At 38.4% G+C, this 27,480-nt stretch overlaps 1 protein-coding gene across 1 annotated transcript in view; it reads left to right on the top strand.

Moving 5' to 3' along the window:
* atp2a3 (ATPase sarcoplasmic/endoplasmic reticulum Ca2+ transporting 3) overlaps positions 1 to 27,480 on the top strand; it is a 58,237-nt gene that overhangs the window by 20,237 nt on the left and 10,520 nt on the right. Inside the window, exons 4-13 of the mRNA XM_042724113.1 lie at positions 4,799 to 4,903; positions 5,783 to 5,921; positions 11,064 to 11,144; positions 11,234 to 11,319; positions 12,079 to 12,543; positions 21,547 to 21,635; positions 21,785 to 21,887; positions 22,997 to 23,128; positions 26,794 to 26,910; positions 27,023 to 27,241. Of these exons, the coding sequence (XP_042580047.1) occupies positions 4,799 to 4,903; positions 5,783 to 5,921; positions 11,064 to 11,144; positions 11,234 to 11,319; positions 12,079 to 12,543; positions 21,547 to 21,635; positions 21,785 to 21,887; positions 22,997 to 23,128; positions 26,794 to 26,910; positions 27,023 to 27,241 (1,536 nt within the window). The remainder of the gene's footprint in view (positions 1 to 4,798; positions 4,904 to 5,782; positions 5,922 to 11,063; positions 11,145 to 11,233; positions 11,320 to 12,078; positions 12,544 to 21,546; positions 21,636 to 21,784; positions 21,888 to 22,996; positions 23,129 to 26,793; positions 26,911 to 27,022; positions 27,242 to 27,480) is intronic.

Genomic DNA, 27,480 nt, shown 5'->3' on the forward strand with positions numbered 1-27,480 from the left:
TTTATCGCCTGCAAGATTGGTATAGCAGTTTATCTCAGTGGTACTATGTCAGGTATAAGTCTTTGAATTAGATAAGTGTAAAACTACATACTTTCATTATCGACTACATAATTGAGGAAGCACTGTACAATATGACTCATTTAGGGTCTGATTTACCAAACATTTGATATGGAGTATACAGTAGGACAGAACAATCATGATTAGTTTTTCAAAGTTCTAAAAATGCATCCTAAAAATGCAATGATCATGGTGCAAGATGAAGAAAATAGGATGAATTTAGAAACACAAATCATCTTGAGTTTGTAGTGTCGAAAATCTAACAGCCATCTCACCCTCTCAGCTGGCTGAAATTTTCTCTGAGAAGTTACATCTGTAAATTCATAACAGTTAAAGAACCACAGCTAAAAATATTTAGAATAACCATAGCTATAGCTATAATTATAATATGTACTACCTTTTAAAAGTTTGAGGTCAGAAATGTTTTTTAATGCTTTTGAAAGAAACTCTCAAATGCTCATCAAGACTACATTAATTTGATCAAAAATACAGTGAAAAGTGTAGTATTGTGAAATCTTATTGCAATTTTAAATAACTGTTTCATATTTTAATATATTTTAAAATTCTGTTTATTTAAAACACATCTGTTACTTTTGATCAATTTATTGCATCCTTTCTGACTTTTCTTACTGTCTCTAAACTAAAGTCAGATTTGCGTAGATTAGACTTGAGTAGTAGATAAACTATCCTTATGCTGTCATGTCATGATTGTGTTGCTGTGGTTCTGTTGAGCAGGACACCAGACTTTCTAAAACTCTGACTTGTTAAACTGGTGAGCACAGTCTGTTTTTCTTTTTGGCTTTTATGAATTTACCTTTTTATGAACTTTCCGTCTGACTTGTAGCAACAGGGGCCACGGTCTAACCACTCCAGCCCCCCGCCGTTCTGTGAGAGTAATATAACATGAGTGCGCACACGCTCTTGCTCACCCACAGTGGAACGGACAGTCAGACACACTGCTGTGTTTTTTGTGTACATGCTTTTTGTTTCCAGACATCTGTGTTCAGTGTCTTCTTCAAGCACATAAGCATTTGGAGCTCTGCTCATGTCATTTATCATTGTGTCTTTCATCCGTACTTTTATTGTCTTAACCGTGGTTAAATTCTATGAGGCGAGGACCAGTCTTCCGACCACTGGAGTCCTGTGGAACACTTGAAACTGATAAAAATATTGCATTAGACCTCCCAGAAAGCCTTGTGTGTGTTTGTTTGCTGGACAAATGCTGTGGTGCTATGGAAATACTCCGGGGAGATCAGCCCAGTCTTGGAGCTCATTTGAGTGCATTTTTGAATATATTAAAATCTTTTGCATTCAGCTTTCCTGATTTTTTTTGCATGTTATGAGAACAAAGCCGTCGGTATCTAAGTGACGGGGGAGCCGCAGAGGAAAAAATGTAGTGTTTTTTTTGTTTTATTTTGTGAAGTGTTATGAGGGTATGATAGCCTGACTCATTCTAGAACAGCATGTGCTGGGAATGAGAGCTATTGGATGGAAACAAACAGATCTACATGTGCAGCCATGCGACTGCTGGTCCCAAGACGCCCGAAATGGTTGCCCATTTTCATTTAATTTCAGAAAACTAGCTGTATTGCTTCTGTCCTGATAAATTTTTCTTTCCTTTTCTGTTATCTTAAATTTTTCAGGTCAGCTATTTCTAACATCCGTCTTGTGTAGATCTTGTCCATGCATTACTGGTGTTCAGCTCTCTCCGCATTATCAGTCACGGCTTCAGAAGATCTCTGGCAGATTGTACATCAGTATAATGACATTTAGCTATTTTCTATTAGACCTCAATATAAAATGAGAATCTTCAGAACAGCACTGCAAGTCATCAGAGAAAAGGTCACTTGAACAATGGATAGACTTCCTGCATTTAAATGGTAAAAAGTATGCCCACCAAGAGGCTTCTCAGTGGAGCAGTTTTGATGGAGCTTTTATGCATTCAGAGGTGGGGTGAGAATTATGAATTTAGGTACCACTTCAACATGTGAAAATTTGTTATTTGTGTGAATAACCTTTAGCTAGTGAAAACTTTTAATTTATGTTTTTGGTATAGTATTCACAATACTTTCAGTTTTAAAAAAAAAGTGAAGTTGGGAGTTTGTGTAGGCCATCAGATTCTAAAACCTCAAAATAAACCTCAAATCTTGGTCACGATGTGCTCAAATTGATCCAAATACAGTTGTCAGTTGTCTTGTAATTGTAGGGGAATGATTTCATGGTATCTTATAGGGATAGTTCACCCAAAAATGACATTTTTTTCATCATATACTTACCGTACATATCTTTTAGAACCCAAATGACTGACTTTCCTTGTGTGGCCCACAAAAGAAGATGCTTTGAAGTCTTTGAAAAATGTTCAAACTAATAGCGATTTGTTTGCCATTGTTTGTAAGCGGAACCGATCTAGTCAGTCCATTTGTATTCTGTTTGAAGTGTAAAAACTCGAGGGAATGCAGAGAGGATCTACAGTCTACTGATATTTATGAGTGAATAGACCTCAGTCAGACAAGTTTCCCAGAGCCATGACTTGACAGGATTTAGCTGAGCTCTGTGATCTATACTGTAAGCCACTCATCTGTGTGGTTTTCTTCAATATTTCAGTAATTATCATCTTTCCACTCATTTTGTTTTATGAACTCCTTTTTGCTCTTCATCACTTTCTTATTTTTTCTCTTCGACTATTTTTGGTCTTTGCGATCACTCTTCCCTCATTTGCCTGCCCATCTTATTTCACGGTTACTCTGTGACTTAAAGAAGCCTCTGCTTGGGACCCATCAGTTTGTAATGAAACGTTAAAGACAGACTGCTTTATGACTGATCTGTATCTAAGTTGCTTAGAATTAGGTGGAAGGAGAGAGAGAGAGAGTGCTGTGTGAATGCATAAAATGAAAGAGGTCTGTGGAGGACACCAGGAAAACTTGTCTTTAAAAAAAAAAAAATGTATTCATGGCCATACAACTTAGCCCATCCCTTATCTTTTTTTTTTTACACTTCCCCTACTCTTCCACTCTCTATCCCTCCCCTTCATTTTTTACTTTAAAGGGTTAGTTCACCCCAGAATTAAAATTCTGTCATTATTACTCACCTTGATGTTGTTCCAAATCCGTAAGACCTCCATTCATCTTTGGAACACAAATTAAAATATTTTTGATGAAATCTGAGAGCTCTCTGACCCTGCATAGACAGCAACGCGACTGATATGTTTCCATAACAAGCATATTGTATGAGCTTCTTTTTAGCTTATAAGTAAACTCCCACCCCGAACTCCTACAAACAGTATTTGCCCGGGGCATGTACCTGATGGCATGATTTCACTGGAATATTTGTAATGGGTGTGGAATGATGATCCAGTATTTTGTTTCATAACAGTCAGGGCCTGATCTTTTTTGTGCTATTTATTTAACACTGGTACTGTCGGGTGCTTGGGGTTCAACAGAAAATACTTTCAGTTGTTTGTTAGTTTTAATACTTTGCTTTTTGTGCCAACGGAAGATGTTTTTTTTTATATTTAAGAAATAAGTTCACTCTCCAAGGCTGCATTTGTTTGATCAGAAAAAGTACAGTAAAAGCAGTAATGTTGTAAAATAATATCACAATTAAAAAAAAAAAAAAAAAAAAAAAACTGTTTTCTATTTGAATATATTTTGAAATGTAATTTATTCCCGTGATGGAAAACTCAATTTTCAGAACCCATAACTCTCTTTAGTATTCAGAAAGAGAAATGATTTGTAACATTTTAAATGTCTTTACTGACACTTTTGATCAATGCAATGTGTCCTTCCTAAATAAAAGTTACAATTTCTTGATTAATTTCATTACCAAACTAATGCTAGTTAGCCTGGGTGCCAGCCCGAACCCCGCCCACAACATTTTTTGGACGGGAAGTTCGGTCTGGACTCGATCCATTGAGGAGTAATTATGCTCGGCTCCGAAAAGGCCGAGCCAATCAAATTGCCAGGGTGGGCTTTAATCGATGATGGACAGGCTATCTGCGGTTATGTAAGAAAGGGCGTCTTGGAAGGTAGGCTCACGATCTCTTTTCTCTGAAGCCTCAGATGAACATGCTTCTTCAGCCTTGTCTCTTTCGTCGTCTTTCCATTTTTTAAAGTTAGTCAAGTCGCGTTGCAACCGTGTAATAAAGTTGAGACAGGGCCGACAAATGCGATAAGATTTATTTTCATTATTGTCGAGATCTAATCCTAAACAGAGAACTTATTCGTATATACATGCACCTTTTGTGTTTCTCTCAAAAATGTTATTCGTGCTTGTAAGTACTCCGCGAATTCTTAAATTCTTTTTACAACAGCGGCAAATATCATTTACACTCATTACTTTCCTACTTCTTCCAGTTCCAGCGTGCGTGTGTGCAGTTGAACTCTGTTGACAACTATGCGTTGCTCAACATACGTCACTTACTGCGTTGTTCTGATTGGTTGTAGGTCTATCCAATTGAGTGCAGTTGTTTTTTTTTTTTTTTACTGGTTCGGTTAAGACACGCCCCATAATTCAAGTGCAATGGAGCAGTATCAGACTCACATTCTGCCTAGAATATGAGTATGACGAAGTCAGGCTAAATGCTAGTGGACCGAATGATGAACTGTGTATAAATATAGAGTGTCTATCATTTTATTTATTTTTAAGAGTGTGTTTGAATACTTGAATTCTCATTTCAGTAACCATAACAGAACTGAGTTTTGAATGTGAGGTAGGAGTAATTTATGTTGTGTTTGTTCATTAGGTGTTGGCACTGTTTGAGGAGGGGGAGGAGTCGACCACAGCCTTCGTGGAGCCTATTGTCATCCTGCTCATTCTGGTGGCCAATGCAGTCATTGGAGTCTGGCAGGTGGGTGTGTGTGTGGGCTGAGAAACTGAAGGACCACAAAGAATTTTAACTAATGATCAAATCTATCTTCTCCCTGATGAAGAGCGAGTCTGCTTGATGTCCTACTGTTTAGCATTAGATACTTTACTACTACTACTACTACTACTACTACAGTCGTCTGTTCCTAAACATGACAAGTGATTATCAGGTGTTTAGATTTGTTTATTAGTTCGTACATAAGGATGTGACATGTAATTTATATTTATAACACTATCTGGACACAGCAGTGGACAGCTTTGACAGTGCTAAGAGATTTACCTATTATTGTAATCCTATAATCCTCGTCACGCTATATTTGACTTCTGTTTGAATTTAGAAATCGCATTTCTGAATTCTGGGAAATTGATTAAAGAAGAAAAGTTGTGTATGTTCACAAATGTGCTATGCCTGTTACACCTTATTAGAACTATTGATATTAATGATGCATCTGTCTGATAGTTCTGTGGCTGACAACCGATATGATGGCCAGTACTTTATTTTTTTTTTAAATATTTGATTTATAATATTAATTTTAATATAATTAATTATATTATATTTTTAAATTAATATTATTTTTATATTCTAATATTAATTTGAATGTTATAAATTATTTATTATTATTATCTAGTATTTTAAAGCTTTTATCAGAACATTCAAATATACAGCAAGAGAACTAGATAACCATTTATTTCTTTTGAAACCTGTAGGAGTAGGCTACTGTTGTTTAGCCTAATCAGACCAATGGCATAAATAAAACAAAATTAAATACGGGCTGAAACCGATGCAATGCATATGCATCCTTGTCTGCTAAAATGCATAAATGTAAATGTAAATCCCTTTGTGTGGTTTGTATGGTCTCAGGAGCGAAATGCAGAGGATGCCATCGAGGCTTTGAAGGAATACGAGCCAGAAATGGGCAAAGTCTACCGCATGAACCGCACTGCCGTCCAGAGGATCAAAGCTCGAGACATTGTGCCTGGAGATATTGTGGAGGTTTCTGGTAAGCTTGGACACGTTTCTACTCTTTCCTGTTCGCTCTTATTATTTTCCCTACTCTCTCTGTCCATTTGATAAAACCTCATCTGCTCTCAGTCTCTCCTTGAGTAAACAGATGTACTCAAATCTGCATAGAGATTTTGTTTGTGGAACAATACGGATACTCCAAAACCTCCAGCTCCAGAATCCTGTGGACATTCAGAGGTTTCTGCTGAACATTTACCCATGTGGTCTGACATAATACGCAGTGGAGGTGGCCTGGTCCATTTTTTTTTTCCCCTTCTTCCAGTCATCACCTCCTTTCGCTGTACCCAAAACACACAAACACGGGCTGTCGTTTTCCCTAGTCTTCCTATTGGCCTTTGTGTGGCTGCCCAGAGTGTGTGTTTGTGTGCATTTCACCGCAACTGTGCCCTGAACGGGAGCCCTTCAGGGTTTCTCTGTGTGTGTGTGTGTGGGCTCCTTGCCAAAAACTTGAGAGCAGAGCAGGAATATCCCAGACTGTCTTACGTAAGTGGCTTTCCTGTGAGTATGATGGTGCCAAGCAGAGACATGCAGGAAAAATCAGTGTGTGTGTGTGTGTGTGTGTGTGTGTGTGTGTGTGTGCATATTCTGTTCATTGTACAAAGCTGAAAAGTGACTAGTACTCTTTCTCTGTCTCTCTTACCTCTTTTTTGAAACACATAGCTTTTTTTCCACACTGTCAGTCCCACCGTTCTCCACCTTCATGTGACTACAGGTTTGCCAATGCCTCCCTCACACATACAAATGTGCCCACTCTCTGTTAGGGATCCTGCCAATGTATATGTAGACACTGAGATAAAAATAGCCCTGTTGTCTTTCTGTTATGGCTTGACCGAATCTGTGCATCACACTCACACATATAAAGCTAGTCTAAGCTTTAAAGTCATCATTCTTTGCTTCTTTTAACTCCTGCTTGCTAATGATCTCCAGTCAACGTCAGTCAAGTGTGGAGTAGAAGAGGTGAGGGGAAAGGAGATGACAGCATGGATCTGCTTTTCACTATTACAGTAAAAACAAAAGAAAGGTCAGACTAATAATTCCTACGTTACACCGCAAGATTTCCTGATTCATGTTTAAGAGCATCCACGTTCATTCAAAATCGCTGTGAATGGGAGTGAAATCGAGACTGGTGCGGGGGGAGTAAAAGGGAACGTGCGTACGTAGAGATATAAAATGTGAGGGAGGTGGAGAAGGGAGAGCAATGCGAGAGCGCAAAAGCGTGAAAGACAGATGAGCAGGAGGGAGCGATAAACGCACCAAGATGCAGAGAGAAAGAGAGACAGGCGGGATTAAAGAGATGTGGATGGGATGTGGGTTACATTGCCTGTCTTAGCACGGTGGTAACAAGCGTCTCTTTGTTCAGGTGCACCGTTTGGACTTATGTCTTGACAAGCCCACATTCCAGCGGCCAGATTCTCCTCTCCACGCACATACACACACTCCCGCTGTCAGACTTCACCCCTTGACACCATGGTAACCGGCCCCAGAGTCCCGCCCATGTCAAGGTCAAACTGACAGACATGTAAAGTAACTACCAGACATCACTGTCAGTCCAGATGTTTCCAGCATCAAGTTTCTGTCCTTCCTGAAAGCAAAAATTGTGCCACAGCGTGATGAAATTGCACCCAATCGGTCCGTATTTTAAGTCATGTTGAATAGGATTCTGGACGAGTGAGATGTAACTGGGGGAGGTAACAAGCAAAATGCAATAAATTAAAAAATAATGCGACCATCAATAGTTGTGCATCGTGGTTTGTGCCTGGAAAAGAAAGCAAATCAGCTTTTCATATAAGAAATAGGATTTATTTTTATTAAAAATAGGAATTATTATGTTGATAGCCCTAGTTTTTGTTCATCTTTGGGATTACACAAGGAAAATTGAGTAAACATAATGCCAAATTAATAAAAAATTTAATATTTACCACATTTTACAACATTTTAATTTTCACATTTAATGTATATTTAAACATAAAACATGTATATTTAACTACCTTGTGTTTTCGAAAGGTGGTCCTTTGCAAAGGAATTCTTTGTATCTAGAAATCATAACATCAAAAATGTTGACAAACTCTTATCCAAGACCATTTCGAACAAACTCTTTTGATTTTTGTTGCTGTGTAATTACACACCGTGGCCAGTTTGATAGATATTTTTGGATTGTGAGGGGGATTTTTGCCATTTTCCTCTTCCTGAGGCCTTGAGCACTTCCCAGCCTGCAAGCTGAACAAAAACTAGACAAGGTGAATTAGTCTGGGGGGAGAAGAGGAGAGGTGTTTCCACTCCAGAGGTCTGTGAGAGTGGAAACGGCTGGCACTCTATGTATCTTCTGTACTTTATCATTGGTAGTGGGGGAAAGCGAGATGCCACTTAAGTTTAAGATCCGTCTGCTGGTTTATAGCCACGAGAATCCACTAACAAGGTGTAGACACATTCACACACATGCTGAGCTGCTTGTGCTGAGTTCACTGGTTATAGTCGTAGCATTTAACAAGTCCTGTTCGGTAAGTGGGAAGCGCTGGCAGGACGGAGGTGTTGTCAGCTGCATCTGCTGAAATATTTCTCAATTTCTGTCTAAACTGGCTATTCCGATGACATAATCTTGTTGCTAAGCTCTATCAAATGTGTAAGCAAACACACAACCACAACCTATAAACCCTTTCACTTTCTCTGGAGGTTGAATGAAAATTACACATCGGAAAAAGGCACTTGTGAGAACTATAAATTGGTTACTACAGAAAAAAAAATCAAAACAAATGGCAACCAAAAATAACCCACAACACCCATTCCCCTGTCCTCGCTGCAGTCTTTCCTCTACCCGCCATTCGTGAGTGACAATTCCATTGGAACTTCTGGCGCGAACAACCAAGAAAATTGGAGGTCGGAAAACTGTGTTCAGCCATTTTTTTTTTTTTTGCATGCATGAGTACTATAGATATTTATAGATTATTTACACTTTTCAATTTCCAGTCAGCCCAGCATTGTGTCAGCGTTCGGCCAACGTTATGTTTGCAGTAATCATAGTGTCCGAAGTGGAACTTTCCCTCGACTGTTGCGGAGGCTCAAAAATAACATTCTCAATCCATTAGAATATCCAAAGAACCAGAAGGGTTTACAGAAAGCCTGCAGATTTGGAAAGACTTTAGTTGTTTTTTCACGTTCTTTGGGATGAGTAACAGTGAAGCATCGACTGTGTTTTTTAAAATAAATTCACTTCAGTCCCATCATCTTTTAGTCATACCCACAGGCTGTGAGAGACTGTTTTGATCAGCATTTGCAAACATCTTGAACTTGCCAGCCTCTGTTATTACACTGTTCCACATTTACAAGTAAGCATGCGTCACCCATTCTAATCAAGTTTATGCCCGATGTCCATGGAGGCCTGTTTCCTGCTATCAGATGCTTGCCATCTACTGTCATAATGTCTGTATATATTTAGCTCACTTTGCATTGTTCTGGCTCGGTAGGGCAAAAAGTGCTTCACATTAGCATTTAGATGGGTTCAGTACCCATTCCCAGTGAGACCGAGTGGGTGGGAGACACCGCTGAGGGGGGAGAGAGAGAGCGATAAAATCCAAGAAAGAGCTGAGAAAGGTCCATCGTTCTGGGAGCATAAACAGGCTCCTGCCCACCATGCCCTCTCTATCCCAACTCCCACGCAGAGCAGCCCCGATAGGGGTGTTGTCTCCCAAGGCTGATGTGAGCCATTCCTGCGACGTGGGAGGAAGAGAGACCGCACGGCTGAGAAATCAAGTCCAGAGGGTTGGAGCAGAAAGAATGGAAAAAGAAAGATGGGATGAGAGAGTGTTTTACTGTACATGATAGTATTATGCAACATCACGTGACTATGACTAACAAATAATTTATTGTGCAGCAAAACAACAAAAACACAGACTGACGATAACTTTTTTTTTTTTTGTCCTGTGAAAAAGCTGACATTCAATCTTCTTCAGAGTTCACTTAAGCGTGTTTCTTTCTAGACTGTCTGGACCGCTCAACCACTATCTGTCTAACAGTGTGTAAGAGACTAATGGGAAGTGTGACTGCTCTCTTGCATGCCTTGCTGCCCCCAGGCACCTCCAGCTCAGCCTAAGGGTTTAAATGGAGTATAATTACGACACTAAGGGTCTTTAATGGCTGTAAAATGTCCTTTAAGTGCCCCTGCAGCCTCTTTGTCCTGGTCCAGGAGCTATATGACATGGGGATGAGAATTTGCAAGCTCACTGACACCCACCCATATATATATATATATATATATATATATATATATATATATATACAGTAATATCCAGTAGATGCGTATTGTATGATGTTTGAGTGTGTGTGTAAATATATCAGCTGATGTTTTGAACTTTCTATTTATCAAAGAATCCTGAAATTTGTCAAGGCTTTTGTTTAATTGCAGTTTTCTCATTTTCAGTATGCTCGATGTGATTTGCTGTATTATCCTTTGTTTGAGCTGTGAATGCACAAGCAGATCCCTGCAGCTTGTGTGATGAGTGTATATGAAGCTTTGTCTTAATTTCTCAGGTAGGAAGGAGCAACGGTTCATTAAGTCATGCCGCTACACAACATCTACTGCTCAAAGCCTAAATGGCTACAAGAGCTCACGTAAACCCAGTTGAAAATGGCACATATTGACTAATTCTGTCTCATCTAACCAGCTGGGCTTTTCCCACCTTGTTTTTTTTCTATTGTTTTGTATTAGAAACTTTTTTTCTTTTAAACATAGTGCATGAGCCGAATATCGATCACTCCGTGTACTCTCATCAACTGGCTATCGAGCGGTGTTCCAGTGTGTCTGCAGTTAGTCTTCGAGGTGGTGTCTCTCTTGCTCTTTCACTTTTTTTCCCCGTTTCAGTTGGTTTTTTGCTTTGCTTCAGGCTTTGTGTCCTAGTAGCTCAGCTTCGATCTGTTGTAATTAAGTGTTTACCTGGAAAACGAGGTCAAGAACAGCCTTAAACGATGGCTGTGCAGTGGCCTGTCTTATTTCATGTTTATGATTGCAGTTTTTGACCCTTCAGGCATATGTCCTACACACCTTTTTTGACTTGTCTCACACTAATGTAGAAGTGTCTTTGCCTGTTTTTTGATGAAGTAACTCTCAACCCATTTTGTTTTCTAGTTGGAGACAAGGTGCCAGCAGATATCAGGATCACTTCAATCAAATCCACCACCCTGAGAGTGGACCAGTCCATTCTCACAGGTACTGTGGACGTTTGAGATGAACAGCTTAGCATTTCACTGCTCAGTTCGTGGTATGGCTTGATTTAAAACTACCAATGTGTTCTTTAGGCGAGTCTGTGTCTGTTATCAAACACACTGATCCTGTGCCAGATCCACGAGCTGTCAATCAAGACAAAAAGAACATGCTGTTTTCTGTAAGCATTTTACTTCCTGTTTTGAGAGGAGAACTTTGTGTCATGTGCATATAAGCCATATATTTGCATTTAAGTATTATCTACCTCGTAGCATTTTTAGTCTTGTTATGCATTACGTAATTATTCTTTTCTTTGCTTTGTGTTTTTATGATTTTTTTTTTCTTTGTCTCTCTAGATTGCAGAATATCATTATACTATAGGGTATAATAAGACTTAGGCCTAAGCATTTTGTTCAGTCTAAACATGTTCTTCCTGTCTGTGTTCGTTTGCGGTCATTCAAATGCTATAAGTAGGCATGCATTTGTTCGCTCTCAATCCACTTAGGTTGCGTTAACATCATCTGGGGATAGGGAACACCCCAGGTGACGTTATTGGCATAGTGAGTGATAGTATAACGTCAGAGTTAATGCAGTCTGCCTGTTTTCTTCTTTAGTCGTTTAAAATAAACTATATATGGCCTTTGTGCTTTTATAGTCCAGCTTTATACATTTTTCAACACATCGTGGTAATGAAAGATGTAATTTCCTATTAGGGGAAAATATCCCTAATGACATTATAGCCAACTCCACACAAGTCAATGATTTTTCCAAGCTGTGTTTTATAAAATTATATGGGACTGAGGAACTTTTGATGCTGCTGCTGTTGTTGTTGTTTCCAAGTCTGCAAAAGTGTAAATTGAGATTTGAAAGGTCTTTTGGTGGCTTTGTTCCATTTATGTGTATATGTGCTTATATATGCATGTTCTCATGTTTTCCAAAAGGCACAAACATTGCTTCAGGTCGGGCTATTGGTGTCGTTGTCTCCACCGGCGTTTCCACCGAAATCGGCAAGATCCGCAACCAAATGGCATCAACCGAACAGGAGAAGACCCCGCTGCAACAGAAGCTGGATGAGTTTGGCCAACAGCTTTCGAAGGTCATCTCCCTCATCTGCATCGCCGTCTGGGTCATTAACATCGGCCATTTTGCCGACCCGGTCCACGGTGGCTCGTGGATTCGAGGTGCCATCTACTATTTCAAAATAGCTGTGGCCTTGGCAGTGGCAGCCATCCCAGAGGGTCTTCCAGCTGTCATCACCACCTGCCTGGCATTGGGCACTCGTCGTATGGCCAAGAAAAACGCCATTGTGCGTTCTCTGCCCTCCGTGGAGACGCTGGGATGCACCTCCGTTATCTGCTCAGACAAGACGGGGACCCTGACAACCAACCAGATGTCCGTCTGCAGGGTGAGTGATATGGCTGTTCAAGCCAGATGCAGAGCTGGTGTCTTATTCAGCATCAGAACTGATGTCTGCAGGCAGATCTTGATTTTACTGTATGTCTGGATAGATGACAGCTTCGTTTTGCATTCTCAGTCGTCTGCTGACATATGGTCCTGTGTGAGCTTTTTTCTTTTTATATAGAACTGAAACAACACAGATTTGAACCTCTTTTTTCATACATTTACAAGAGGAGATTTATTATGCACTATAACCCGAGCCAGAACCTTTTTCAAACTTGTCATGAAGCGAGGCAATGGAGGTTGCCTAAAAATGGCTTTTTTTTTTTCAAACTCAAGATAGATTCCCCTGAGGAATACCCCTTTTTGGGGGGGGGGGGGGGGGGGGGGGGGGGGCAGAGAGGAGACGCTAGAGGCCAGAGAGCATCATATGAATTCCTTTTAGACAACATCTGGGAATTCTTTCCCACTGATTCCAGACCTGTGTGTGTGTACCCTGTTACTGTGGTTTTTGGTGCACTGGCAGGTGGGTTTCACAGGCCTGGATACTATACTGGTGTTTACCATCAGACCAGGTCTTTGATGCTGTGCCAGGGCCTCTCATACAGAGCTGAGTGATGCAATAGCAGCAGCTTTCTCTGGCTGCCATATGGAAGACCACAGGAACATACCAGGCACAACACAAGAGTTGAGAGAGAGAGAGAGAGAGAGTTGGAAGTACTAGACTTGGTGGGATGCTGAAAAGCAGTCCAGAGCCAGTTCATAGACTCAGCTGCAGTTTTTAAGTACATAGAGACATGGCGTGATTATTAGGTTCTTGTCCAGTGTACTTTTTTTTTTTTTTTTGATAAAATGCATGTTATTGTCATGCGCATTTCGTCAGGAAAAGCCTAGAGCAATATCAAAATAGTCAAATTCGATTTTGAACGCGATATTGCGTAGCTTGTCAGCGAACTACGGCTCTGTGTATTAAATGCCGCTCCATCTGAAAGCATGTGATGAAGATTTACTATTAATCACAGAACGGGCTTTTTCTGACAAGATGCACATAACAATAACATGTTATTTTTCGTGCTGCTCTGCTTGTAATCTTTACTTAAAAACAACAACATCTCTTTTTTGATGATGTGTGCACTAGTGCAAGGGTTGGGCATTAATCCAGCCCCTCCAGCAACCGTTTACTCACATGTAATCGCAATTTATTTTACATCAATACATTAAGACAGAAACTAAACTGCCTTCTAAATAGCCAGCTTAACAATGGTCCTCATCAGAGCACTAAAGTAAAACCATTTAAATGCTCATTTATTATAATGTTTATAGAATATATTCAACATGTCAAAACTGCAGAAAAATAATTTGTGTATTTACACTATGTGGCATCGGAAGTGCAAGCGCCATAGACTACATCCTTGATTATAATGTGTGTGTTTTAGTTTTGTAACATCACTCTGTTAGCTTTCAGTTGTATATTGTGTGTTCACACTGTTTAGTCTTAGTGAATTAAAAAAATAAATCCAGGTTACAGACACGCTCCAAATTGCAAATTCACTTCGGATTTACAGCTGCTTTTTTAAATGATTATTTTGTTTAATTAAATTTTTTTGGCACCATTGGAGCTGAATGATTGTTTAATCACAGTAGTTGATTATATTATCTATAAAAATTTAAATGTAAAATGACACTATATCCGGATTTGGTGCTCAAGAAATGCTTATTATTATTATTATTATTATTATTATTAGTATTATTAGTATTATTAGTATTATTATTATTATTATCAGCACAGAAAGCCGTTGTGCTGGTTAATAGTTTTGTGGAAACTGTGATATTGATTTTTCTTTCAGCATTCTTTGTTGAACAAAGTTTTAAATAACAGCATTTATTTAAAATATATATTTTTTGGTAACATTATAAATTACTTTAGTGTCAGTTTTGATCAGTTTGCTGAATACCATTATTAATTGCTAACTGTCCCAGACTTTTGAACAGTAGGGTAAGTTTATATTGGTAGGCTGACTATTCAGAATGACTTACTGCAGCTTTTTCATTGTTGCTGTGTTTGTCTCAGCCAGTGGTGTACATTTAGGGCACGACAGAGTTTGTCCAATGGCAGTCAGGCAGTGTTTGGGAAACTGGTGTGAAAACAGTAATTATTTTTGCAGTTGTATTTGGTGACACTAATGATGCGGAAAGTACACACTTTACCTTGAAGCTTCTTGATCTGGTTAACCAATTACACCCTTATGAACTGCCACTGAACTGTGTACTCGTTTCCTATAGAATTATTTACTTTCTTTCATTTTATCCACTGTCATATCTTCACATTCACTTAACAGAGAAAATCAAGCTCCCATGTTTTTATTGGCATGACTGTACCACCTGTATTCAGATAGGTGTGTGTGACACAGAGTAACCTGACTCACAGCACAGCCAAGACCCACCATGTAGTTTCATTACTTGATCTTTTGTGTTTTAAGGTGTTGTGTCGTCATTTCAGTGCCATCTCTCTGGCCTAGAGGCTGTTCTTGTTATTACTAAGGTTTTCTACTGTTCTGAAGAAGGAGAGTTTGAACATGCTACAAGCATTAGTCAGCACCATTCTGGGTTTTGAGGTGATGGGCATAGATTCTTTCATAGGTATCCTTGAAGAGTAATGCAGTGCTGTGGTCTTTTTTTATGTTGTTGCTTTCTGAGAGTCAGGACATGTGGAAATCACTCTGAGGCACTCAAGGAGTACGTTTGTGTTTGTATGCAATGGAAAATCCTTAACTTGTACAGACAAGTTGGCAGGATGTGATTGCAACATCTTTTACGTTATATTCTTCTACAGCTGCAGACGTGGCTCCATCAAGGCCACAGGCTTTCTATCAAACCCCTGAGGTAGATCCGTGTACAATATTACAAGAACTGGTTCTCGATTCAGGCCATTTAAAGTCAGAGTTCAGGCCTTATATACACTACATAGCTTTGTGTCACTATGTATTCCATGCTATTACAAAAGTAGAGAGCAGGAAAGGTTTGGAGAATGAATTCTTTGTTTTCTTTCCACCATTTGTACCTCTCCCTCCCTTTTTATTCATTTATCAGACTCCTTGCATTTCCAGTTTCTAGTTTTGTGACCTTTATGATTTCAATTTGAAAATCATGATTGCAATATTGAAGTCATTTTTTTGGTTTTGTTTTCCAGTGTGGTACTGCACATGTTCATATAAAGCGGCCAATAGCATTTCCATAGTGAGCACTCCATTGTTTTGTCTATTTACAAAGAGACCTCTATGTATGTTTGTGTGTGCTTTTTCGCTAAGTCCCATGGTATGGAGATTTTATATCCCTGGTGGCAATGCCTCACTGCACTTGTGTGTGTGCTGAACGTCCGTCTGTGTGTCTCTGCCAGAGGTCTCTCCTGTGTTTAACAGCAGGGTGTTCCCTGTGTTCAGAAGCTGCTTAATTCCCTGCAAGTGCCGGGAACCTTCCGGAAAGAGACCCACTGTGCTGTGGTAAATATTTACGCACTCCGCACCCTGATCCCAGACCTGCAACGATCAGAGCGCAAACATTAAGGGCGAGCTCTGTAGTCAAACACCACGACATTCACTTTACCAGCTCTTCCTGGACACAGATTTAACCTAGTATCAACCTAATACATCCTATTTAAGGCATAATTGACATAAGGCGTAATTCAATCCGTAATTAAAATTAAGAAGGTTCACCTGTATCTTGGAAACAAAAACTACTTTGAGGCTTAGTTACGTAACAGACTGTGCTGTTCTTTCAATATATGCACCAATATATTGACCAGATATATATAAACAGAGTGTGTGTGTGTGTGTGGGTGCACACATAGAGAGAGAAAGAGATGTGCATATATGGTATCTCATTAACATTTCATATCCATTTGTGTATAAATAAATGGCTTTATTTGTCGAGCAGCTGTAAATTAGCCATGATAATAGTACTGTAAGTCGGCCAGACATTATTGTGAAATAAGCTGCCATATGGAAATATATTGCTAAATCCTTTTAATATATGTAAATTAAAAACTCAGGGTCACACTTTATTTTAAGGTCTAATTCCTACTATTAACAAACCATTTGCTATGACTTTTGCCTCAGTAAACTTCTAATTTGCTGCTTATTAATAATTAGTAAGGTAGTTGTGAAGTTTAGGTATTGAGTAGGATTAGGGTTATAGAATATGATCATGCAGAATATGTGCTTTATAAGTACTAATAAACAGCAAATATGTTAATAGTAGGCATGCTAATAAGAAATAAGCATTCCTTCTCATCCTTTTCCTGTCAAAGCTTGGCCTTCTGCATCTCACCCAGTAAGGGATTCCCGCCTGCCATCTTTCATTTCCCTCATATTTTTGTGCTCTGTCATTTCTATTCCTCTCACGCTCTTCCTTGCGTCTGCTCCTGCTGCAGCATGATCCAAGAATGCCGTAGGGAGCAGAGTCACACGTGTTTAGGAAGCCTAATGCGAACAATTCACTGTAATGTACTGTATGTTGAACACTTTTTGGTATACCTGGTGCCTTTCGTGTTACTTTTTATTTTGAAAAGAGAAGTGCTTGTTTTGATTGCCTTTTTCCGTTCATATTAATAATAAAAATAAATTAATATGAGACATTACCAAATCTCATACACATTTTAATGCATAGAACTGGCACATAGGAGGAGACTGAGACAGTAAGAGAAAAGGTTCTGAAGCAAAGTTTGCTTCTAAATTGAAATTTGCTGAGTTATATGTATGTGTTTGTTACTAATTCGTCATCAGCTCCCATTCTTCACGGTAGGGAACAGGTAACAATATCAGCCTAAGCCTGAAGCAGAAATTCAACACCTAAGAAGTCCCTAAAGAAAAGACATTTCACATGCAAGACAGAATTTTAAAATTGAGCTTGTGGAAATGCGTCCCAAATGGATTCAACATTCTGTTAAACCTCCTGTGCCTCGTAATGTTAAGTACTAAAAGCGTAGTGCTGAGAGGCTTATTATAGGGACAGAAGATGCTTATCCCGGGCTTGGAATTAGTGCGGTCACTATGGTGCGGTGTTGTCCAGGAAGACCTAAGCCAATCAACTAACCGTGTGCCTTGTTGAAGCCAGACATCATCTAACAGTGTCAACGTCACTAATGCGGAAGTCACTTTGGCTAAATCAGGAGGAAATGCGGGTGCCTAAAATCCTTTTCCACTACTGTGAAATGCACGCACACACACACATTCCTATCAGAGGCTCATCATTGCATATCACTGCTTGCTACCCTGTTCCTTGGTATCTGTTGCTATGACAACGTATAGCAACAGAATTCTATGCCTGCCAAGTTACGGGATGGTTGTTGGTGTTTTTGGTGCAGATCTGATTTATAAATGACTATAAACAAACAAAACAGGCTAGCAACAACCCTTTCATGCTACTAATGCGTCACTGCTGCTTGTTAGTACATTTCAGTACATTGTGATGGTCATATTTGAATATCTGCTCACTGTGGGTGTAAATTTATAGAATTGGGGGGACTGAATTTAAATATTGTAAAATGTTTTTAAAAATGTTGCATAGTGGGTTTTTTTAATGATCAATATAATGTTGATGTACACAAAATAAATGCTCAAAAGTTTAGGGTCAGTATTTATTTATAATTTTTTTTGTATTATTATTTTGAAAGAAAATTATTTTATTAAGTGAGAATGCATTATATTGGTCAAAAGTGACAGATTTATAGTGTTACAGAGATTTCTGTTTCTATTTTCTGTTTGTTTTTGATTGATTGTATAGTTATGGCTTCTGCAATTAAGCTTTGCCATTACAGGAATAAATTACATTTTAAATTATATTAAATTAGAAAATGGTTATTTTAAATTGTAATACTATTTCATATTACTGTTTTTAATGTATTTATCATCAAATAAATGCAGCTTTGGTGAGCATAAGGTTCTTCTACTTCTAAGAAAATATTACTGACCCAAACTTTTAAACGATAGTCTACACATATTACAGTGGCAGATGAGATGGAAAAGTACATTGCTGAAATAAAGTAATACTTTTGCACACAATATTCTACATTACATTGCATTTGAATTAGTTCATTAAAAATTGAAAGCTAAACAAATTGGAATATTATTAAAAATGGTAATGCATAATAATAATATTTACAAAGTAAATAACTCACCACCAGTGTCGACATATTCAGAACTCACCACCAGTGTCAATATATTCAGAACTCACCACCAGTGTCAATATATTCAGAACTCACCACCAGTGTCAATATATTCAGAATGGCCAGATAGTGTCTAGTGACAAATACCTAGTCACACATAACCTGCACACTTTTTCTTATTTTCTGAACTGATTGTAGGAGCAAATCTTAGGTATTCTGCAGAGTGGGTTGAAACATTGTATGTGGTAAAACTGTGATGAGAGCTCAACACTTGATAGATCAAAGAACGCTAAAATTAGCCAAAATATTTAATAAAGTAAATAAAAATAATAATAAATAGAGCTGGGAGCGTGTTTGTATAACATGATGAATGATGGCGCTGTGAATTCCGCTGCGGCTTCTGTAGAGTTATTGGTGTGGGTCAATAAATAATAAATACCTAAACATGACATTACAACCAAACAAAAAATCTTCACTAAATAAACATGTCAGAGCCAAGCATTCCAAGGTCAAGGAGTATGTTGTGATAGTGAACAGGCAACTGGATCTAATTTTGTTCCCCCTCTTACCCTGTTGACAATGTCTGTTTGCATGGTGTTTGACTGTGGAAATCGAGCGGCACAGATTCCTGTGTGGTCAAAGACTAGAGAAGCAGGCCCCAAAATTGTGTTCTTCAGAAAAGAGAACCTGCCACTTTTGTAACTTATGTTTAGAATCAGCTAGCCTACTCTTCAAATAATAAAAAACAACCTCATATATATATGCATCAAAAAATTATTAGTTTTTTTTATTATGTTAGCTTTATGGAGTAAAAAGCACTCTGTACTTTGAAAGAATGCAGAGAAATGGTACTTTGTACCAGTACTTGCTATGATAATTTGGTCATTACTTTCTAAAGGCACATTTTTTGCCTGAGAGACTGTTCTTTCCTGCAGAGCAAGCTAACTCAATAATCCATTTATTTTAAGGGCTTTGTGGAATGATCTAGCCCTCTGATTGCTGCTGCATGCCGCTTACTTTGTGTTTCCACAATTAAGTTTTGTGTATGTGTGTCCATTTCAAACAATAAGCAGAAGAGTATTGTGGAGCTCTGAAAGTTTTACAGCTTAGCTGCTTCATTAATTCTTTAATTAGACACATTTAATTGAGTCTTGCTCTGAGTGATGTCACGCCAAGAGAGAATGATTTTCCTCTGTGTATTTGTGTATGTTTGAGACGACCTTTCATGTGACCTCCTTTTAAGGAAGTGCCCATACATGGCTGTTTGGCAAGTGTTGTGTTAGCAGTATCTAAGTTTAGATGCTTTATTATGGAGCAGAGGGCTGATGCTGATAAGAACCTACTTCTGGAATTTGTTTGTGTGTGTGTGTGTGTGTGTGTGTGTGTGTGTGTGTGTGTGTGTGGTGTGTGTGTGTGTGTGTGTTTTAGCGCCCATGCAACTATTGAGCTCGACCGCAGTGGCTTTTAATCATGATAAAACACATTTCAGCAAATCCACCTACTGCATAATCAACATATACAACACCTCGTAAGATCAGGATTCATTTTTACTCCTTCCCAGCACGCACCTCCATTTCAGACCTGTCATCTAAACAGAAAGGTTGGGTCTGCGTTCAATGGCGTTTGATGAATTGGCTTTATGAGTTCCATTCCACCATTCACCTGTTTCATCTACCCCTACGCCCACATACTGGAGGAAGGGTATAGTGCAGAAATAAGATCTCTCATCTCTCTGCTGAAACTCGCCCAGAGCTGCCACTTCTCCTGCCGGCTCAGTTCAGCATGACGGATGTCATAGCAAAGAAAAGCATTGCATTATGGGTTTGACTGATTTGTCTGATGTTGTCAGGCTGAACTCATCTTCACCTCTTCATGTTGTCCATCTCTATTCTAATAACCAGAATCACTTTATTTGCTTCAGTCATGCAGTAGAATTTGGCCTTGGTTGTGCACACAAGACAAGTACAACACCTGGAATTAATTATAAAAAACTAGACAAATGTCAGCCAAAATAGGGGAAAAGTGATTGTCACTCTTTCACCTCATCTGTTTTCATTTGGTCCAGTGAAAGCAGACATTTCAGTAGGAGGCAGTAGTTTATTGTAGTTTGTGTTGTCTGTTGGCAGTTGTGTGTGGTTTTTTTGGTTCTGTGTTGTATTTTGTCTTTTCATGAGATTATGCATGGGAACTTAACGTATGACAGTGATTTACGACATCATTGCTCTGCCTCTGATTGGACGGAGGATAAGGGAAACCCTAGGGCTGATTGGGTGGAGTCATAACTGTCTGTTGGTGTTTTTTTTTTTTTTTTTAATGAGATTGGGGTTTGTAACTATATTCAGATGCCTTAGAGAACTTAGTTGCTTATTCTTTTTGAAAGCATGTTTTCTTGGGAACGGTTGTGAAGTCCTTTGTTTTTCCAGCTTTAATTACAATAACCACTTTTTAATTGGTAAACTTAGGAGCATTTAGAACTTTATGTGCCAGGATTTCCTCATAGGAATATCAGGGAATTTTAAAATTGTAATTTCTTGGCCTGTGGATATAATGGAAATGAATAAAACATTAAAGTTAGGGAAGTTTCTATAGTGAACATAATTTGTTTTAGTTTCAAGGCTTAACAATAAGTTTTTTTTTTTTGTTTTTTTTTTTTTTTTTTTTTTTTTTCAGACCATTTGGCCTGTGTGAAATGTTTCTTTATCTTGAAATGTTCTGAAATGCCTTCTTAAAAACAACCTTTATCCAGTAATCATTTACATAAAAAGTGGGAACCCTGAAGTTCAGTTTGTTAATCTGCATGTGGTTCTCATGCTGTCTCTCTCCCTCTCTCACTTCTGTCTCTCTTAGATGTTGGTGGTTAATAAGGCTGATGACACCAGCTGCTCCCTGCATGAGTTCACCATCACCGGCTCAACCTATGCTCCGGAGGGACAAGTGTAAGAGCACAAAAACACACTCAGATCCCTTGATCCTTTCCAAAACATCATCTCATTTTTTTACCTATTCCAAATAATCTAATGCTTATTCTGGATACTTAGTTTGTATTTACATCCCTTCATCTTGCAATAACTGTCTCTCCCCTTAGGCTGAAAGCTGACAAGCCGGTGCAGTGTGGAGAATATGATGGTCTGGTGGAACTGGCTACTATCTGCTCCTTGTGCAACGACTCCTCGCTGGACTATAATGAGGTCAGCGGTGTGTGCGTGGATCTTCTCCTGCATCTAATGCTCAGATGCCACATTTACTTTAACAAAGAGTCTCATTCAGTGTTTTGAGTCTGTCCTGCTCTCATTGCTGAAGTGTTAACCATGCATCTTCTGTTCCTCACGGATGGGCAGCTTTTTAATTTGCTTGTTTTGCACATTTGGCTTGCATTTCTCATCTCTGTTCCATTGCCATGGTATCATGTTTTCTGCATTGCATAATATCATGCTTATTCCGTGGTTGTCAGGTAGGGTAAAGGACAGTGCAAGTTAAGACAAGCCGAAGAGTTTGAAAGTGTGCTTTGTTATTGAAGGCACTCGATCTAATTTTATGGAGGTAAAAAAAGGTCTCGTTAGTAATAGTAATAGTAATACTTTAAAGGCTGCCATATTGAGCAAATATTTTAAAAGTCTTGTTAGTGTAGATAAATAATCACTACCTAATTAAATGTCATCCTCCACCACCATAGTAGCCTGCTTCCTGGAATAATGCAAATATTTCCACAGAGAATCCTTAGTGAACTGTGCAATTTAGAGATCTAATAAACCATTATGGATGTTAACACTAGAGCCTTGTGTTTGAATTTTAGGTGCAGCTTTTATATAGTAGTTACATTACATTTTATATAGTAGTTACATTACATTTTATGCATATTATGTATATGCATTGAAGGGATATAGCTTATCATTGTGTTTGTTTTTTAACCTAAGAATCAAAACCTTGGCATTTTTTCTCATTATGTCATGAATCCTATTGGATCCTCATTTAGTAATCAAAAAAAGACTGAAAAAGTCATGAAAATCAACTGATTTAAAATGTTGAGACCCTATATAGAAATTATTTAAAATATTATAATACATGCTTTGTTGCTGCACTTACTAGAATTAGATTAGATTAGATTTGGTTTGTTACACATTCTCTTGCTCCATTGTTTCCATGTGACATTTAAAGTGCATTGTAACAATCATTTCTGAAGTGAGTGTATTACTCCATGCTTCTGTTTTAAGTGATTTTGCAAGTGCCGTATGCTTCATGTTATTTGGGCTAATAGGGCACTGAATGTTTATGCACTTGTGCTTATGTTGTCCCACAGGCCAAAGGAGTGTACGAGAAAGTGGGCGAGGCCACAGAAACTGCGCTCACGACTCTGGTGGAGAAGATGAACGTGTTTAAAACCGACCTCTCCGGACTCAGCAGAGTGGAACGCGCTTCAGCATGCAACTTGGTAAGAAGGGAGCCTTGGGGTGCACCATGATATGAGACTGATAGCAATAAAAGAGAGCACAATGGGAAATGATGAAAAACGATAAATAAAAGTATAGATGGATGAGTCTTCAGAAGAAATATAAAAGCTGCCAAAGTCTGGCCAGTGGTGCTAGACAGGATATTTAAAAGATAAGAGATGACACAGTGTCTTCACAGTATATATAGGAAGACCACTTAAAACAACAACATCAAGAAACCTACTGCATGCACCTTGTGCAAGCCATGTTTAATGGCTTGTTAATTCAAGTCAGTAGTTAGAGAAAGACTGAGAGAAAGACTTGAGGTTTGTGCACACTTGTAGATGTTTATAGAAACCATTCACACGTCACACACTGCTGCATTAGGAAGACTGGGAACAGTGGGCTAGTCCTGTTCCATCTCTCCCTTTTCCTCATTTTTCTCTGATTTTTTTTTTGAAGAGTGGATGTGTATTTGTTCTTTTTATTCTGCTGTCCTTTTAATCTTTATAATATGAAAATTTTGTGACTTATGTTACAAGAGTTAAAGCATAATATTTAGATAACCAGGCGAGTATATGAAGAGGTTATCTAAACTTTCCACTCTGATCCAAAATTTCAATGGCTTATGCAACCGAAAGAGACTATACTGTACTTCTGTACATACGTATTGGTGGCAGACTTTCAGACAGATAGTGACAGATGACAGATAGTTGGATAGGCACATGTATGGATTTAAAGAGGGGGGTGTAATGTTTTTTTCATAAAGCTTATGAAGATAGAGAACACAGGAAACCTACAGAGGATTGAGGTCCTGTTGTTCTCAGGGGAGCTGGGAAGAAGAGACACTGGTTTCCTCTCACACATGCATGCCTTGTTTAAACATCTGTAGAACTGAGTACTGATTCTGATATTAAAGAAAGCCATGGACAGAGGCAGCAACTAGAGTAAGAGCATGATGCACAGTACCTTAGGTTGGGCAGCATACAGCGAGTAAAATATGTATTGAACACATCACCATCTTTCTAGGTAAATATATTTCTAAAGGTGCTGTTGACATGAAATTTTCACCTGATGTCGGTAACAATCCAAGTAATCCATACATACAATGGAAGCAAAACAAATAACTTCAGAAATTAAGTTCTGTGCAATAAAGTAGAATGACACAGGGAAAAAGTATTGAACACATGAAGAAAGTGAGGTCCAAAAAGGCATGGAAAACTAAGACACCAGCTGAAATCTATCAGTAATTAGAAAGCAATCCTGCCCCTTGTCAGTGGAAATTAATATTAGTTGTTTCAGTCCCAACTGATGTCCTATAAAAAGGTGTCTCATGACCAACTAGTCACACAAGAAACATTTCATGATGGGTAAGAGCAAAGAGCTATCTCAAGAGCTTCTCAACCTTATTGTTGCAAAACATACTGTTGGGGCCATAATCCGGAAGTGGGAAGAACATAATTTCCCCATAAACCGGCCACGACCAGGTGCTCCTCGCAAGATTTCTGTGAAAATTTATGCGTTTAGCAGATGCTTTTATCCAAAGCGACTTACAGTGCATTCAGGCTATCAATTTTTACCTATCATGTGTTCCAGGGGAATCGAACCCCCAACCTTGCGCTTGGTAACGCAATGCTCTACCACTTGAGCTACAGGAGCACTGAAAAGAATTATAAGATGTCCAAGAGCCAAGGATCACTTGTGGAGAGCTTCAGAAAGACTTGGAATTAACATGTACAATGGTTTCAAAGAAAATAATAAGTACAATAAGTAATGCACTCAACTGCCGTGGCCTATATGCACGCTCACCACGCAAGGCTCTATCGCTAAAGAAAAAGCATGTTGAAGCTCGTTTAAAGTTTGCTGCACCACATTTAGACAAGCCTGTGAAATACTGGAAGAATAAAGTCTGGTCAGATGAGACAAAAATTGTACTCTTTGGATGCCATAATACACACCATGTTTGGAGGTCAAATGGCACTGCAAATCACCCCAAAACACAATGGTGTAGCACTGACAAAATTCATGTAATTGAAAGAAGGGTGAATGGAAAAATGTACAGAGACATTCTTGATAAAATTGGCTGCCATCTACTAGGATGATGAAGAGGAAACGAGGGTGGACATTCCGGCAAGACAATGATCCCAAACACACAGCTAAGGAAACTCCCAATTGGTTTCAGAGAAGGAAAGTAAATCTGCTAGAATGGCCCAGCCAATCACCTGACTTGAATCCAATAGAAAATCTATGGAAAGAACTAAAGATTAGAGTTTATAGAAGAGGCCCATGGAACCTACAAGATTTGAAGACTGTTTGTGTGGAAGAATGGGCCAAAATCACACCTGAGCAATGCATACCTCTAGTTTCTCCATACAGGAGGCGTCTTGAAGCTGAAATATATTTCAGTAAGCGTGTTCAATACTTTTTCCCTGGGTCATTCCATTTTATTACATAGAACTTCATTTCTGAACTTATTTGTTTTGTTTTCTTTGTATGTATGGATTACTTGGGTTGTTACCGACATCTGGTGAAAATTTCATGTCAACAGCACCTTTACAAATATATTTACTGAGAAAAATGGTGATGCTTATTTTACCCGCTGTAAATGCTCTGTTCTCATGTGCTGGAGGGGGTTTCCACCTAGTGGCAAAATTTGAATTTTCGTCCTGCATATCTGGATTTTATTTTTTATGTAATTTTTTTTAAAGTGAATGAAATGTGTAGGGGATCATTCATTTTTATTTTTTAATACATTGTTTATTTGTTTGTTTATTGATTTATTTATTTATGCTAGAAACATGTACACTACTTTTTGGGGTCAGTAAGATTTTTATGTATTTTTTTTTAAAGAAATTAATACTTTTATTCCGCAAAGATGCATTAAATTAGTAAAAAAAAGTGACAATAAAAACATAATGTTACAAGACATTTCTGTTCATCTGGAGTAATGGCTACTGAAAATCCAGCTTTAATTACATTTTATTAAATTACATTTTAAAATGTTTTTTAAAAAAAAAAAAAAGGGGGGGGGTATTTTGAATTGTAATAATATTTCACAGTGTTTGTTGTTTTTCATTTGATAAAATAAATGCATAAGATTGTGCATATTGAGCATTAGAGACTTCTTTCAAACACCAGCCAACCCCAAAACCTTTCAACGGCAGTGTTTGTTTTTCATTAAATGTTAAGTTTAAAATGTATAAACTAAAAATGTAGAAATTATACACCTACAGTAATAACATAACTTTGCATGTAATGCAGTGACGCCGTATTGTTGAGCCCTGCTATAACTTGTCTGAACAACTGACCTCTAGAACCTGCATGAGCTCCACTCATTAAACATAATTTTTAACTTTTGCTACTCTAATCTTTAACATTTGAATGATGATATTTATTAAAGGCTAAACACTTTTTTTGAGAAGACTGGTGCTAGAGTTACACAGAGCCTGTGTGTGAACTCCTCTTCAACCACCTGGGCTTGATAGCTGAGTACAATCAGTCCTGTCTGAAGGAAACCTTAGAACACAACTGAAAATTACATCTTTCCCAACACACACACACACACACACAATGACAGCAGTGTTTCACCTTTGTTTGATCTAACATCTCACATTCATTCTCTCTTTATCTCCCTTTTTTTTCTTTTTTCTTTTCTTCTTTCCCTTAGATTTTCAGAAAGCTGATGAAGAAAAAATTCACACTGGAGTTTTCCAGAGACAGGAAGTCCATGTCTGTGTACTGCACTCCCAGTGGCTCGAACTCTCAGAGCAAGATGTTTGTCAAGGTACTTTTAACTTTTAACATACATCTGAAAACATCTAACATCTATCAATACCTTCAGTAAACTTTGCTGTATGCATCACCCTTGCTTCTCCTTTCATTCATTTTGTATGTAGGGCGCTCCAGAGGGTGTGATTGACCGTTGTCAGTTTGTGCGTGTTGGTAAAGACCGTATCCCGTTGACCATGGCGGTAAAGGAGAAGCTGATGAGCACTATTAGAGATTGGGGGACAGGCAGGGACACTCTGCGCTGCTTGGCTTTGGCCACACGAGACTCTCCCCCTCTTGAAGACAAAATGGACCTGGAAAATTCTGCCAAGTTCTCAGAGTATGAGGTGAGAAAGTTAGAAACTTTATAAACATCTGTCCATGTTCTAGGCAATAGTTTTACCAGGTATCTTTTTTATTAAATTCACTGTGTATATTATTATGTGCAGTGACGCCAAAAAGTTAAGCACTTAAGCAATAAATTATCATTATAATTTGTTGTTATTTAATGTTTATTATAGTTTGTAATTAATTTTAATACATTTTTAAATGGTTTTTTTTTTCAAGTGTTTTCTATAGCCACTGT

This window comes from Cyprinus carpio, chromosome B5, assembly GCF_018340385.1.
Source record: "Cyprinus carpio isolate SPL01 chromosome B5, ASM1834038v1, whole genome shotgun sequence".
NCBI classification, from domain to species: Eukaryota; Metazoa; Chordata; class Actinopteri; order Cypriniformes; family Cyprinidae; genus Cyprinus; species Cyprinus carpio.